Below are 17,280 nucleotides of genomic sequence, written 5' to 3' on the forward strand. Positions count from 1 at the left end.
AAAAATTACTCTCCAACACGTTTTAATATCTTGGCTGAATCTACTTAAAAGATCAACACTTGATCCTCTGGGATCCATGATTAATTCAGTAAAGAAGAGTGAGATTCTAGTTTATTTGAGGTTCGTTAGGAGAAGCTTAAATTTTGAAAAACCAGATGAGAAAATGAGTCGTTATTGCTTAGCTAATATTTTGAGGCACATTTTGTTTTTAATGAAGAATAGAAATAGGATTATTAACATTTGATGTATTTCTAAGATTTTTCCCAGGCATGCTCTGAAGTCCATGTTTTATATTCCTTTTCTCACTTAATCATTTTCCCCCTGTTATTACATACTCTGTTCATATTTTTCATTAATTTTTTAAAACAGACGTAATACTTGGTCATTTTCATAATTCAAAGAGTACAGAAAAGTTGAAGTAGAAATTAAAGTTCTCTGGCCTCAGAATAAAATGAGATTAACAAAGTCCTATTTCTCCTCCTGAAAAGTTTCTATGCATGCGCTAGCATATCTATGTATACACACTACCATTTTAATGACTATAAAATATTCATTTTTTAAAGCGCCATTATATATTTAATTATCTCCTTATTTATGGTTGGTGACTTATTTCAAAAGACCTGTAGAGAGGAATATAGAAATTGTTTTTAGAAAATTATTAAAAATGTGCCCTAAATTTGTGTTTCAGTGAGCATTTTTAAGTGTAAATTTCTGTTCAAATTCCAAATTATTTTCTCATTCTAAATAGCCAGAAGTGGAATTGCTGGGTAGATGGCTACAAATATTTTTAAGTCTTTTGTTCCATCATTGCCAGATTGTCCTCTGCAACATTTATATCAGTTTATATTCCCACCATAGACATGCTAAGGCAGGCATTTGAAAAAAGCTATTCACACATGATTAATCACTAGTCAGGGAAGGTTTACACAAGAAACAGTCATGATACTTCTGGACTTTTCTGAGCTCGAGCAATGTTTTTTTGTTTTGGGGTTTGGTTTTTTTTTTTTAAGATGTATTTATTTTAGAGAGCATGTATGAACAGGGGGAAGAGCAGAGGGAGAGGGAGACTCCTCAAATTGAGTCCCCACTGAGCACGGAGGCTGAGTGGGGCTCTGTCCAAGGACCCTGAGATCATGACCTGAGCTGAAATCAGGAGTTGGCCCCTTAACCAACTGAGCCACCCAGGCGCCTCCAGTGAGCAATGTTGTTTTATGGGCACGTGCGACAATAGGGTGTTTTCATCTAGGAAAAAAGCCATTGCTACCTATAACTCACAAGCAAGGTTATTTAAAAACCAACAATTTATTGGCTTTAAATTTCTCATTAATCGGTCAAAAAATAACAGTGCATAGTTTGATTCAATTTAACAGGTATATTACAGGTTTTGGCTTTTAACTATGAAAATTTTAAATGGTACATTTTAAATGTAGATGCCATGTAAGTGAGTTCCTTTTGGTCTCATACAGACTACTGTAATGGTAGTCAATATCCAGATCTTATAGGGTCTTCACAACAATGAAAGAAATGTGTAGGTAGCAGCCAGCTGTAGATTATTATACCTGTAGATTATTATAATGAGAAGAAAACCCTGTGAATAATTTTAGACTTCCTTAAAGAAATAGAATTAACCGTTGACTAGTTCCCATATCACAAAAGGCAAATCCTTCCCCAATCAAAGTTTGCTTTTGTAGATGAAGTCTACCTACAGGCAGTAGATAAGAATGAATAAACTGGACCCCATGTTTGCTCAACACACAGAAATTTGATTCTCTTCTTTACTCAGAGAAGCCAGTTGGGTATAGGCCAGAGAAAGAACTATTTGAGTCTTTTCCAGTCCAAAGACTGGATTCCAGTAAGATCAGAATCCCAGTCATCTGTAGATGGTGAGGTCAGTATCCCAGGCTATGGTTTATTATGGTTTATACATAATTTCTCAATGGGTTTAATTTTTTTCCTATCCTGGGTTTTCCAGAAAGGGAAAACATTCATGTAAGCAAGAGGCTTTGATCCAGTAAACAAATTTCTGATCCTATGTAATCTTGATAAAGAGTGGATCATTGTCTTTTGTGCATTTTATGCTGAAGTCTATAGAGAGCTTTAGTGATTTCAGAAAAAGAGCTTTTGGCAGGGGTCCCACTGACCTCATTCTGAGCTAGCCTTCGAATCACAGAAGAGCTTCATTCTGGTGGAGGGACCATGAACCTAGACTGAAGGAGGGTTGGGGAGATGGACCCCCTTGTAAGAGAGGGGTGGTAAGGAATTGGGAAGATTAAGGGCAAGGTGTGCCCAGAAAACCTAAAGGGGATTTTTTTTTTTTTTTTTGGATGAAAGTACCTGATTTGACCCAACTAAGTATTTGCTGAGGAAACTGGAGTTGCTATAGTAAGATCACTGTCATTCAACTTCAACCCTAGAAACTGCTGATGCGGTGAGATTTGGTACTTAGATTGGCCTGGTGCTTAGCATCTTTGCTGTTTACTCAGCTCTCAAACCAAGCTAGCTGAGAAAGATGACCTAGTTCTTCTCAAGTTTTTCTCCTCTTTCTCTTCTCCTCTGAGCTCAAGGCAAGAAAAAAAAAAAAAAAATGGGACTACAAAGAACAACAGTCCAGAACCAGACAACAGACAGCACTTGGTATGGTTTTAAGAGGACTCCATACATGTTCTCTTATTAGATCCTGACAATTCCCCTACATTTTTATTCTCATCTCATAGAAGGAAAAGACTTGAGCAATTTGTCTGAGACCTAACAACTAGTGAGCAATGGAACTGGGGCTGAAATCCAGGGATCCTGTCACCTCGGAGCACCCTCTCTGCCTCACACCCTGTCCCCTGCTACCTGGCTAATGGCTCGCAGTCACCCTCCTCACACTTGGGTTGGTGGCCACAACCTGTGCTCCCTTCACCAGACCCCCTAATGTTCGGGCCCCTAATTTGGAGGTAGTGCTTCCTCAGTAGTCCTGATAAGTAATAGCTTCCTTGCTCCCTCTAGGATGGGTGGCGTCAAGAGTAATTAACACCACCTCCAGCGAGGGCAGGTTTGCAGCTGGCGCCACAGCCTCCTGCCAGCCATACTAGCAAACTCCCAGAACTACCCAGCAACCAAAGCCAAGTGTAAAGCTTGTCAGTAAAACTGACAAGCCCCAGGACACTCCACTGGACTCTTTGCCCCCTTGAGCATTTGCTGTTCAGTGAAGAAAAGCATAGGAAGTTTCCAGCTGGAACTGTGCAACAGGAAAAAAGCCCTTTTTGTTAATTCAAAACAGTTTGGAATCCATTACAGTTCTCCCCAAACTTCCAATATATGGGGGAGGAAATTCACCGGGTTTTACAATGTATTTTTGGAGGCAGATTGCCATCACCATCTTAATGACAGAGAAGCTGTAAATATTGATACAATAGCCACAGATGGCAAGGGACCAGCCTCCTCATTTACCCTGTTGAGTCTGGCTTGGTTATGCAAACCACCTCTATGGCAGCTCCTTCATTTTCCAGCCATCCCAGCCATGTTCTTTCTCTCTGAAGCAACTTTGGACAACTGTCCTTGGAGTGATCATGTGTGCTGCTTCTGTTGAGTGGGCAGGGGGGTGCAGGGAAGGTAAGGCACAAGAAAGGGGAATTGTTCTCAAAGCTGTACATTAGCAGACCCAGGAAGAGTTGATGCTCTTTTTTCTTTCTTTCTTTTTTTTTTTTTTAATATTTTATGTATTTATTTGACAGAGATCACAAGTGGGCAGACAGGCAGGCAGGGGGTGGGGGGGGGAAGCAGGCTCCCTGCTGAGCAGAGAGCCCGATGCCAGGCTCGATCCCAGGACCCTGAGACCATGACCCAAGCCAAAGGCAGAGGCTTAACCCACTGAGCCACCGGGCACCCCAAGAGTTGATGCTCTTAAGACAGTTTCAGGTCACCTGGGGCTTCTGTTTCTTACCTTTGGTTATAATTGTGTGTGTGGATACAGGTACAGATTGTACAGAACAGAATCAAAGCACAGCATCCAGTTCAGAATATATACCTAATAAATGCCTACTGGATGCATAATAGTGAAATACTAATAATAATACTAGCAGCCATTTATTGAATACCTCACTATATGCCAGAATATATACGTGAGCACCTTACAGACTTCATAATCTTTGTTTAACCTTTCCTGCAGCTCTGCAAAGTCTGTTGTTATCCTCATTTTACAAATGGAGAAAATGGAAGTTTAGAGCTCTAAGATTAAGCAACTTGTCCCAGGTCCCAGAGCCACTAATTGGCAAGGCCACGGTTCAGACCTAGGTCTCTCTGATCTTCACACTGGTGCCCTACTGTGTATTGGGATGTGGAAGCATCCCAGTTAAGTACCTTGGTCCTGAGTTCTTTGTCAATTATCAAAAACTACCTATTTCATTTTGCCTCCAAATATTTCAGTAAAGAATTTTCAGGTTGTAGTCTCAATATCACTTACCAATATCCAGAGGCCTTCTCGAGACACGGTTTTAAACCTAACAAAATGACACACGAGGTTTGAAAATTGCTGTGGGAAGGAAAGAATGGAGCCCAGGATAACACTGAAGACTGGTGCCATGTTCTTAAACTTGTTCAGGTAGCATGGCCCTCAGAAATGATGGCACTTGAGTGTGGCACTCACCACAAAAATTGACGGTAGGCTCTAAGTAACTAAGTGAATACATTCATACTTCATCAGATACCATCTTACACCAGGTTCTAACCGAGATAAGTGGTTGCAGAAGAAGTCTATGAGAAAAATTTAAAATTGTTAAAATGTCCTCCAGTAACTTCAGCTTTTCCTGCCTCTCAGAAACAGTGCTTGTTCTGCTCAAACACTGTAGTGGCAAACACCACACACCAGCTCTCGGGCAGGGTTTGAGGACTCTGAGCTTGAGTATTCCATCTCTTTTCCCCGTGCGTTAAGGCCCTTCACAATCTTGAGGATATATCCAGCTCATGTGTAGTCCTTCCATATTGTCTGTGGAGCTGTGTCCACCAGTTAGAATGGACAGCATAGCACTTCTCTAGAACAGAAGACAGAGTACAGGTCCCTGAGTGGCCTATGCTTTTCTTGAGGAAACCCCAGCTTTAGGAGGCCTCTGATTCTGTAGGTCCAGCGACCCCCATATCTTCTCTGTCAGCATCAGCCTTACTCATTGACTTGGAGGAGACACAACCCAGAATAATTGAAAACCTAGGTATTAAAAACACTGTGAACACCAGTAGGCCTACTTTCTTCTAACTCACCTTTGTGAGTGAAATAGGCAGCTCTCTTATCCATACAAGTTTTGTTTGTTTGTTTGTTTGTTTATTTTACCCTAAGGGGTAAACGTTGTTTTTCTAACTTCTTTCTCATGATACTGAGAATAAACAAGGACCTCTGATTTCTTGTCTGACTAAGCTCTGAGCAGGACAGTGGAAGAGTGTTATTACATGGTTTCTGTCTCCCATGTGGGCCATGATGGAATCAGAGAGTAATAGCATTCATTTATTAACTGAAAAGTCTGTAATGGGCACCTACACTGTGTCTACACAGCGTATGACACTCTTCTCCTTCGCTCTTCCCACCATGATGCTGCCACCAGTGGGAAAACCTTTGTCAGGCGGCCAGGATGGCTTTGAATAATGACTCAGTCAGTGTTATCGAGAAATGCCCCATTAGTTCACTCTTCTCATAACTTTGTGGACTTGTTTTAGAGAAAGGTGAAGTCTATCAATGAGTTCTCAACTGGCACACCAATTCTAAAAACCAGCTGGCCGGAGGGTAAGGGAGAAGATGAAACATACTAGAATCATCTGAGAAACTTAAAAATACACATACACGCAGACACACACAGAAGAGACACACATACACACAGGCTTTTGTTGTTTGTAGAACATACAAGCATCTTTTTCTGTGACTGCTTCAGAATTAAAATCTCTTCCTCACCCTGAGCCTGGTAGGCTGGGATCATGTCCGTGAGGGAGCGCAAGGCTGGGTTTGACCTCAGAGACAGACATGGGATTGAAAGCCAAACTGCTGAGTCATTCCTATCGCCACACCAGCAGTCTTGGAAAAGGTTCAGTCAGTCAGTCAGTGGGCTGCTTTTTGGAGCAGTTTATCATTCTGGGTTCTCACAATGTGTGTTTAAACTCTGGGTGACCCCAGGCAGCCTTCCAGACTGGCACAATCCACCAAGACATTCAGACAGATCATCTACGAGTGAGGAAGAATGAAACTCAGGAGGGGTTCTAGTCACTCGTCACTGAAAGGCCAACACAGGTTGTGAAGGAGCCATGCACTCCCAGGGAAAGCACCTATCAAGGGTCTTGCCAGACTGACAAAAAAGAAAACCAGAAGAGGCGGGCTGGGGGCATTGGAAAGCTTTTGGAATCCCAGGGACAACCAGGAGTTCAGACCCCACGCCCTACCACCACTTACTAGATGTGTGATTTCACTCAATTATTTACCTCCCTGGGCCCTAATTTCCTTATCAGTGTCTTAAGTAAATGAAATAACATTATGTGAAGCCTCTGGCACAATGCCTGGGACATGTTAAGCACACAATAAGTGCTAATTTTCCCTTTTCCCCTGTATGATAGAATTCGAGGTAGCTCTATGCATCTTGCCAGTCCGATTGCTTGCAGTTCCACCAATGGGGATTCTTGAAATCCCTTATTACAATATAAATACCCCTAGGGAGATATCAGCTAATCCCTTTATCAGCTATCACTTTAAGGGGATTAGTTGTGGATTGAGGGGAAAAAAACCCTAAGGGAAAGAGATACTGGAGGAAGAGGGAGAGGCCTGACAGGCTAAGGGGAGAACTCAGAGCCTCCTGGCCCCTTCAAGGAGACAGAGAATAGCAGGAGTGCAGTGAGTTTCCACACTCCGAAGGTTCTGATAAAGTTTTGGGACATTATATGTTGAGAGGTCATGTTTGGAGATTAAAGATCACACCTATGTTTTGAGATCACAAGTTCTTCTCAAAGACACTGGAAAGGAAGATAGGGAGAATTGCAGGAAACAAATACTTGGCTATGTTTTATGTTCAGTTATTGTCATTTCTAGAGGATGAGGAAGCAATGAAGTGTAACTGGGTTAGGGGGAGGAGTGTGTCAGCCTTGATGAGGAAGAAAAAATCATTCTCTTTTTTCTCCAGCCTTCTCCACCCCCCCCCCACTCACACCCCATTTCCAGCTGCTCAGAGCCAGTGTTGGACATAGAAGGAGCAGAAATTAATCTGTATCCCTCAGCTAAAAGGAAGAACACGCTGCTGTCCTGGGCTGACACAGAGAACCCTCAGCAAACCACATGGCTGAGCTTCCATTGAGCAGCCTTTAGGGGGACCTTAACCCCCCACCGGGGTGAAAGGAGACAGGAAAGACAAGGACTTCCCAAGGGCAGGATGGAGAGAGCTCCAGTAAAATTTCCACTCTGCGAGACCTGGAAATAAAACAGAGCCCAAGCTCATTTTACTCCATTGAGGTAGCATTGAGCAATGCAAAGAGCTTTGAAGACAGAAAAGAAGAAAGCACTACTCACCTCATTATAATATCTTTGTGTCTACCGCTGTTGTAGTTGGGGAGGTGGATTTTGGCGGTGGCATTTGGTGTGTGAGATGAGGGAAGCTGGTGTGTGGAATGGTTTTCTCGATGGTTTTCATTGTGGTGGTCATCCCCTTTCCCCATCTTGACCACATCCCATGTGTTATTGTTGTAAGGAGGGGTTATCATTTGGACATAGACAGAAAAAGCATTCATAAGGGAAATGTTAGAATATTAACCCACCCCACAATGAAGGACTGGCGATAACATGTGGGTTCACAGCAGAACAGCTCGTTACAGAAGCTCTTTATCTGTTTGATAACATGTTTACAAGACCTTCTGGTTGTGTTGTCCCCTTGCCCAGAGAGCCATCATCAACTGCATTTCTCCTAAAATCATCCATTATGCAAACTTCTGATCAATTTAGACTTGCCCTGCTAGGATTCCTAATACCAAACCTCCAGTACAGTACAGGTCCCATAGTGGAAAGGGAAAAACATCTGGAGGGGTGAGTGGAGAGATGGCCGAGAAGAAAGGAGCAATTAAGGAAGAAAGAACAGAAAAGATAGAGGACCCAGGAAAAATCAGACAAATGAGAGAAGAAAGGTAGTAAGGAAAAAGAGTCTAGTGATATTAGAAATAGCTACCTTACTAGATATCAGACACTGCTCTGGCATTTGCCATCTATTAACTCATTTAATCCTCCTACCAACACTATGAGTCACATTACTTGTATGTCTCCATTTGTTAAGTGAGGAAACCAAGGCACAGAAAGGTTAAGGAACTTGCTCAAGGCTACCCAGCAAGTAAGCTTTAAGGCTGGGAATCCAGCTGCTTCCCACTAAGCCAGTAGTGCTTACTCTTGGCTGTTCACTAGAATGATCCAGGAGCTTTTAAAAACCTTGGAGGTCATACCCCAGACCAAGTCAGTAGGAATCTCTGGAGATGGCACCCAGGTATTCGTTTGCAGGGTTTTGATCTCCCCACGTGATTTCAGTGTGCAGCCAAAGTGGAGAATCCCTGCACTCCATCCAGCTCCAATTGAAATTTAACTGTGAGAGGAACAGCACATGTAAAACCTTCTTACATTATTTTTTCCTCCAAAGGTAGGAATGTAGAAGGGAATTGCTATAGGCCCTACCATAGTTTACTAGAGATAAAGCTGGCTGAACTCACAGTTTTGCCTAATGCTCACCATGATTCTGCTTGATCAGAAAAGTACTGCAGAAGCCCGAACACCATCAGTTCAAGAAAGAAGTGACTTGAGGTCCCATGCCTTCCTTGTTTTATTATTGCTCTTAGACTGTCTTGCTTTTATGCATTCAACCACAAGAATGAGAATCTGCCTAAACCCTTCAAACATGAGCCTGCATCAGGAATTATTTTTTTGTGTTCCTGAGTCTGTGATCTTAACCAGAATCAGTTTAGGAACCTTCCCCTTCCCCACTGTGTATTTGCCAGCCCAACCCCACTTACACTCCTGACCCCATCCCGGTGGAAACTGCCTTTATTTGGATAAACCAAGAGAATAGTAACATCTTACAGTGTCCCTATACCTAGTTCATTCTCACCACAACCCTATAAAAGAAGTACCATCGATTTAAAAAATTAAACCAAAACCCAGAAAGATTAGAGGACTGGTCCTGAGTCATAAAGAAACTAAGTGGAAGAGAGACAGGACTCGAGGCTTCAGTTTCCAAATCCATTGCTCTTTTTAACACGTCTGTGAACTTAGAATGGAATAAAGGAAATTGGAGAGGAAGTGTAAAAAGAAGCCCTACTTCTCCTTTGGTTTTCATCAGGCACCTGAACTAAGGTGTTTCATTGTCTGTGGATCAATTTACAGCTCCCCAACTACCGGACTTTTTGTTCCCCCCAAATCCCCTAGATACAGTCCTTTTCAGATTGGCCTGTATCAGAAAGCCAATAGACAAAGATCGGAAAAGCCCTAACAGCAGTTTCTAGAATAGAGACAAACACTTGGGGTTTTCTGGCTCTCCTTCAGGAGACTCCACTGAGGCCCTCTGGTTCCCCCAGACACCTCCTGAGAAAATCTGTGCTCAGGAAATGCCTGGCCCAGGTGGACAGATCCCAAGAGGGTCAAGAGAATTGAAATCTTCAGATAGCTCTCCCCATGACGGAGTCAGATCTGGATATGGTAGGGGTTTTGTAGGTTTCCTCATAATCAGCAGCCCTCTGTAATCAGTTCCAGCGCTGTCTGAGTGGGGACCGGAAAGGTTGCTTTCCCAATTCTTTGCAGCCTGGGAGTTAAAAATCAGTAATTGACTCCAGCTTCCTCTAGTGTTGTGTCCTGGAGTGTGTGAGTCAACACTCACTTTCCCAAAAGGGCCTTCTAGGCAGCCTAGGCCAGTAAATAGGGTCCTTTGACCCTGATGCAATTGCAGACCTCAGCAAGGTGCAGGAAGAACATCTCAGACAGGTCTTCTAAAATCAGTATCTTAGCAGGCACTGAGTGGAGAGGGAAAGGTGAGGACCCAGGAGGGCTCTGGGTACTTCCGTAGACTGCCATGGCATATTTGTGGTGTCCAGCTTAGCTCAGCAAGGGTTTGAATGTGGAAAGAAAGTGTGGAAGGAGAAAGAGGAGAGGGAGAGGGAAGTCCTTCCAACAGGATAGAAGGTGGGAAGCAACCTTGACAAATCCCTTTTGCCTTTGATTCTAGGGAATGCTTTAAGACCAAGGGAAGCTAGCTTTTTACTTTTTTAAAGAAGTCAGTGTTTTAAATTTAAGTGTAAGCCTGTTAATGTACTTTTGTAATCACACTTTGAGTGTATTTCCCCAGTTTAATTACGTGAATTACATATATACAGAAGAGAAAATCGAGGTGCAATGACCTTAATCAGTTTGCCCAGGGTCACAGAGCTGTTAAAGTGTACTACTTTTTCCATTCAGTGGTGCTCCATTTTGCCTTGACTGAGGCTCAGTAAAGGGGACAGGGACAGATCTGTAAATGATCTAACTCGTCACTGGAGAAAATATAAATCAGTGGCCACAGAATTTCAGCCATTCAGCCAAACTTCATCTGTCACATAATAAAAAAAATAATTTGCCAAAGAGGTATTTGAAAATCCAAACCAGATCCTTCTCCACTCCTAAAGGAGCCAGTTCCATTATACTGCACTGAAGCCAAGAGTTTCCAGCAAGCCTGATCAGCTGCACTTTAGGGTTTGGTTGTTTGAGCTGTCATGATAAATGAAACCCACTAGATTAATGTAATCTCTTCAGCAGAAGTTTTGACTGATGCTGCCCAAGAGGAAGGAAGAAGGAGATAGGGCTCTAAGGAGTCAGTGCCCAGTTAGCAGAGGTCCAAGGGCTGTGGGGTCCCAGCCTTTGGAGGAGCCACATTCAACACCTGCCTTCACACAAAATGCTGCCACTTCAGATGCACGTGCATTTGCATAGCTGAGAGCTTTTGAAATCTGGAACATTCGTCAGAAAGAGGATCAGCAGTCATTAAACCAAAGGCACCAGTCCAGGATCCGTGACAGGCTAAAGCATCAGGGTTTTCATGATTGCATGGCAATTGTGAGAAAGGCGCAGGTCCCCCAGGGGCATGATTCTCTAAGCCAGGACTACATCATTTGTTTCATTCTTAGAATCTGAGATTTTTGCTGATGGTTCCAAAGTTAAATATTGGTTGGGGGTGGGGAGAAGGGTGATATGGGGAGGATACTTATAACAGTCAATGGAATAAGAAGTTAGAAAAAAAAAAATCAACCCAAAGTTTCCTTCTGTGAATAAAAAGGGGGGGAAAAAAAGAATGAAAATAAACTTAATTTAAGAGAACCTTTAGAGTTCTGAAAATCCCACTGTGAGACCAGCTAACATTTCTCTCCTGTACCTCACCTCAATGCATAAAGGTTACTAGAGTTTATTAGATACAGGAAAACACTTTACAGGAGACTTCTTCATTGTGTAGTGATCCTGCCTTTAGGCTTGTTCACCAACCAGGAGAATTGTACTTTTCAATCCAGGATTCTTAGCCCGAACAACCTTCTCGCTCATTAACTCAGCCAACTAAGTACTTCCTGTGTTTCCTCCAGAGGCTCAGAGATGATCAAGACATAGTGTGCCCTCTGATACCTCATGACCTCATAGACATAAAGAAGAAAAATCAGTACTTATCATATAATTTATAAATACTATATACTTATAATACAGCATTTGAAATTAAACTTAGATTTGAATTTCAGTTTCACCATTTATTAGGAAGTAGCAGACCTTGGGCAAGCCTTTCTCTAAATCTTAATTCTTCTCTCCATAGAACATGGGCCTCATGGCGATGCTGTGAATATCAAATGATCTAATGTGTATAAAGCCTTTAGCACTTTCTTTGGAAAATAACCATTCAATAAGTGTAATCTGGGACGCCTGGGTGGCTCAGTGGGTTAAGCCACTGCCTTCGGCTCAGGTCATGATCTCAGGGTCCTGGGATCGAGTCCCACATCAGGCTCTCTGCTCAGCGGGGAGCCTGCTTCCCTTCCTCTCTCTCTGCCTGCCTCTCTGCCTACTTGTGATTTCTTTCTGTCAAATAAATAAATATCTTTTAAAAAAATAAATAAATAAAATAAGTGTAATCTACTAGTATGGTGGAGATTAAAGTGTTTATAGGGTGCTACAGGGTCCAGAGAAAGGGGGTTGGGAGAACAGGGGAGAGGAAGAGCTAAAGTCAAATAGTGTTCCCAGAACAGAGTAAAACTGGCTGTATTTTGAGGAACAGGTTGAAGTCAGTAAGTTGGATGAAGGGAAAAGAAGACTGTTTCATGAGGGAGGAACAGATTCTGCCTAAGCACAGTCATGACAGAAAATAGGATGGTTGAGGGACTTACTATGGTAATACCTTAATATGGCTGGAACAAAAGGATGGTTTCAGAAAGTGACACTAGAGGATGAAAGGTATTAAAAGATAAACTAGGGGTACCTGGCTGACTTTGTCAGTAGAGCTTGCCACTCTTAATCTCAGGGTCATGAGTTCAAGCCCCATGTGAGGGTGTAGAGATCACTTAAAATCACACACACAAAAAAAAATTTTAGGGGCATCTGGATGGCTCAGTTAGTTAAGCATCTACCTTCAGCTCAGGTCATGATCCCGGAGTCCTGGGATGGAGCCACACTACAGGGAGCCCGCTTCTCCTTCTCCCTCTGCCACTCCCCCTGCTTGTGTGCATGCACACTCTCTCTCAAATAAATAAATACAATCTTTAAAAATTTTTTAAATAAATAAAAGGCAAGTAAAAGCCCTTATATAGTGCTTTAGCTTACAGGGAAGGGGAGAAGATAAAATTAGAAAACAAGGGTGAATAGCCTTCAAGAGCTAAAATTTGGAATCAGCACAAGGTGTCAGGTGTGTGTCCTGAATGGTATACAAAAACCCTGCACCCCTTTGGTGAACTTTAATGAGGAAACCTTATATTCTTTTTTTTTTTTTAGATTTTACTTATTTATTTGACAGAGATCACAAGTAGGCAGAGAGGTAGGCAGAATGAGAGGGGAGAAGCAGGCTCACTGCTGAGCAGAGAGCCTGATATGGGGCTCGATCCCAGGACCCTGGGATCGTGACCTGAGCTGAAGGCAGAGGCTTTAATCCACTGAGCCACCCAGGCACCCCGAAACCTTATATTCTAATCTCAGTGCAACAAACAGAAATTAGAAAATAAAACTTAGTGTTTAGAAAACAAAAACAAACACCCAGACTTTCCATTTGGAAATTAGAACTCTCAGATTAAAAATGAAATCAAGGGGCGCCTGGGTGGCTCAATGGGTTAAAGCCTCTGCCTTCGGCTCAGGTCATGATCCCAGGGTCCTGGGATAGAGCCCCGCATCGGGCTCTCTGCTCAGTGGGGAGCCTGCTTCCCTTCCTCTCTCTGCCTGCTTGTGATCTCTCTCTGTCAAATAAATAAATAAAATCTTAAAAAAAAAAAATGAAATCAAGAGTAAGACAGACTATCTAGGAAAGAACTGTGAACATACTATTTACCCAAGCCTGTATGGTGAAACCAAAGTGACAGAGGAAATTTTAAAGTTTTAAATGCATCTATCACAAAAAAAGAAATACTAAAACTAAATGAATTAAGCATTCAACTCAAGAAGCTAGAAAAAGAGGGGAAAATAGACTTAAAGGAAGTCAAAAGAATAAATTAGTTAAATTGAAAACAAAATAGAATTTTTAAAAAGAGTGATGAATAAAACCAAAAGTTGTGCTTCTTTAAAAAGAAAAAAAAGCCTTTAGCAAATCAGATTTTTTAATGAGAGAATATACAAAATAAAAAGCGTTCAGTTCTAAATAAAAATAAGGGATTTCAGATTTTGAGAGAATATTATATACAATATTATTCCAATATGAATTACAAAATTTTACTTTTATAAAGAGTAAATAGTCTTCACTAAATCTTGACTAAGATCTTTACTAAAATGATTAAAAAGCTATAGGAGAAAAATTAAAAGTAGCCAAAGATTTACCATCAGGATCAGATGGTTCTGCCAGTGAACTCCAAGAAGCCATCAGGGAACAGATCATTACTACATAGAAACAGAAGAAAAATTCCTCAACTCGGTCTAGAAGGCTAGTTAATATTTATTACCAAAAAAATAGACAAAGGATGGCACAAAAAAGACAACTCTGGACCAATCTCACAAATTTTAAAACCCTGAATAAAATAGGAGCAAATGAGTACAGTGATATAAGGAAATCTATTAATATAATTTATCAGATTAAGATAAAACCATTTGGTCATCTCTTTAGAGAGAAAAGGTTTAAAGAATTTGAGGAGATGCCACAACATTCCTGACTAAATTAATTAAAAAACTTTATAGCTCTTGGAAAGCCAGGGGTAAAATGTGTCCACCATGATCTGTAGTAAACATCATTCTTGTAGTAAGCCATTAGAAGTATTTTTGTCGTGGTTAGGAATAAAACAAGAATACATCCTATCACTGTGACTATTTAATACCATATTAGAGGTGATTGGCCAATACACTATGGCAAGAAAGAGAAATGAGAAGTGTAAACACTGGAAAAGAAGAAATAAATGAAACTATCATTATTTGAAGATGTAATAGGCTATCCAAAATAGGAAAATAAATCCATGATAAAAATTATTTGAATTGACAAAAGCTTAGGAAATTGGAATATATTCAGTATACCAAAATGAATAAATTTTTTGTAACCACCAGCAGGGGTTACATTTTTCTTTTCTAGATTAGAAAAGAAAATGAATGCTATAGAATACTATAAAGCAAAAAAAAAAAAAAATAAAGAAAGAAAGAAAGAATTAAAAGACACTATAATTAGGGATGCATCTTAAAAGATCTGCATGAAGAAAAACATAAAAAGTTTAAAGGTAATTTAAGTTCATCATTTAAAAATTCAGATAAGGAGAATATAAAGAAGAAAGTGAAAATTGCCTCACCACTTAGAAGAAACCCTTGTTAAAATCTAGAGGCTCTAGAAATCAAGGGGCGCCTGGGTGCCTACAGTTTTAAATACTGTACCAGTATTTAAAAACTATGTCTTGTCTCATTGAGAAGATATATGCCACGTTAAGGGAAAAAGAAGACAATGCTGGTTTTATTTTTATTTATTTATTTTTTTAAAAGATTTTATTTATTTATTTATTTGACAGGTAGAGATCACAAGTAGGCAGAGAGGCAGGCAGAGAGAGAGAGAGAGAGAGGAAAGCAGGCTCCCCACTGAGCAGAGAGCCCGATGTGGGGCTAGATCCCAGGACCCTGAGATCATGACCTCAGCCTAAGGCTTAACCCACTGAGCCACCCAGGCACCCCCAATGCTGGTTTTAAAAGCATATCAACAGTATGGTGAGAAAGTAAGTAGTAAGGTTGTAAAGCACACTCATGAAGAAGAGGCAGCAGCTGAAAATGAAATTTCTGACAGAAACATCCTGGCAGACGATTCCTCAGTGTGGGGAGAGGATTGCATTGCCATTGTGTTATGTCAACTGATCAGGCAGAGTTAACCCCAGCCAGGAAACCATACCCCTGGAAAGACCAGTGATAGTCTTGGTTTCAGCCCATCCTCCCTCCCATATGCACTTCTTGCACACTGTCTACTTACCCTCCCTCCCCACTTATTCTAGAACCAGAACAAAGCAAGCCAACAAAAAGTTGGGTAATTTAGTTGGGCTGACAATACCTCTGATGTAGGGGCCAGAGGAGTCTGTCACTGAACCTCCTGTTCTTCTCCTCCCCCAGACCGCCCAGGTTTGCTGAACGTGAAGCCCATCGAGGACATCCAGGACAACCTGCTGCAAGCCTTGGAGCTCCAGCTCAAGATGAACCACCCCGAGTCCTCCCAGCTCTTTGCCAAGCTGCTCCAGAAAATGACAGACCTCAGACAGATTGTAACAGAACATGTGCAGCTATTGCAAGTCATAAAGAAAACAGAGACAGACATGAGTCTTCACCCGCTCCTACAGGAAATATACAAGGACTTGTATTAGCAGAGAAGTCCGAGTTCACTGACCATGTGTTCCTTCTTCCGATTGCACTATTATTTTGAGGGGAAATCTGACACCTAAAAAATTTACTGTGAAAAAGCATTTTAAAAAGAAAAGGTTTTAGAATAATAGATCTATTTTATGCATATTGTTTATAAAGATACATTTACAATTTACTTTTAATATTAAAAATTACCACATGATGAAATTGCTGGTTGTATTTGAGACCTGAGTCTTACACATCCCCCACTTTATCCCCACCACAAGGCTTATTTCCTTTTAAGTCCGTTCTTTATTTCTTCCCTTTTTTCTTCTTTCACTTTTCTCCTTCTTCTTCTTCTTCTAAGATTTATTTATTTGAGAGAGAGTATGAGTGGAGGGAGGAGCAGACTGAAAGGGAGAGAACAGACTCTCTGCCTCAACCAACCGAGCCACCTAGGCACCCCATTTTCTTTCTTACACGTTTTTAAAAATGTGAATGGCACTGCTGACCAACTTTCATTCTCAGTAGATTAACTTTTCACTCCATTCACAACATTTCTGAACCCTCCCATCTGCCTTAACAATTACAATTAAGAAAAGAAGGGAAACCTCAGGACCAAAATCTTTTCAGAGCATGTGTTTCTTAACCCTGGATGTGCACATCTGGGGTACAGCTCTAGCCTACCAAGAATCCAGTCTTCTTCCCCTAACCCTAGTCAGGATTTCCACTCACCGTGAGCAGCCTGCTGATGGGACACCGACGCATACCCCATGTACCAGGGTAGGCGCTGCTAGAAGCTGTGGGTATCAGAGATGCTGGAAGATTTGGTACCTACCGAAAAGAAGTTGGAGTTGAACTGAAGGGAAAAGATTGCTCTTTCTTAAAAATAGATTATAATACTCCGTATAATCATATGCCCAGACATGGCTCCAAGTGTGGTAAGGGTTTGAAGGAAGTAAGGATTGATGAAGATTGGAATAGTTAAGTGTGACTCTAAATTCATTAAAGTGGGCCCAGAGGATGTGTTGGGATTGGGATAGGTAGAGAGTAGGAGAAGAGACATTCCAGGAAAGCAAAACAGGAGCAACAGCAACAGGAGGAACCAAAACCAAACATGAATAAGGGAGAAGAGTCACATTCTGGTTCTGATGCACACAGACCAGTTGTTTTTTGTTGTTGTGGTGGTGGTGGTTTTTTTAAAGATTTTATTTATTTATTTGACACAGAGAGAGAGAGATCACAAGTAAGCAGAGGTGGGGGTGGGGTGGAGAAGCAGGCTCCCTGCCGAACAAAGAGCCCAATGCGGG

General features: G+C 41.4%; 1 protein-coding gene across 4 annotated transcripts in view; it reads left to right on the forward strand.

The window, feature by feature from the left end:
* Nucleotides 1–16,198, forward strand: part of PPARG (peroxisome proliferator activated receptor gamma) — a 132,469-nt gene extending 116,271 nt beyond the window's left edge. For all 4 annotated transcript variants that reach the window (XM_045063327.1, XM_004738549.3, XM_045063328.1 and 1 more), the window contains exon 7: nucleotides 15,746–16,198. In XM_045063327.1, the coding sequence (XP_044919262.1) occupies nucleotides 15,746–15,993 (248 nt within the window). In that variant the 3' untranslated portion in view covers nucleotides 15,994–16,198. The remainder of the gene's footprint in view (nucleotides 1–15,745) is intronic.
* Nucleotides 16,199–17,280: the final 1,082 nt, after the last annotated feature.

Source organism: Mustela putorius, unplaced genomic scaffold (assembly GCF_011764305.1).
Source record: "Mustela putorius furo isolate JIRA1106 unplaced genomic scaffold, ASM1176430v1.1 tig00003850_pilon_pilon_pilon, whole genome shotgun sequence".
In the NCBI taxonomy this organism is placed as follows: Eukaryota; Metazoa; Chordata; class Mammalia; order Carnivora; family Mustelidae; genus Mustela; species Mustela putorius.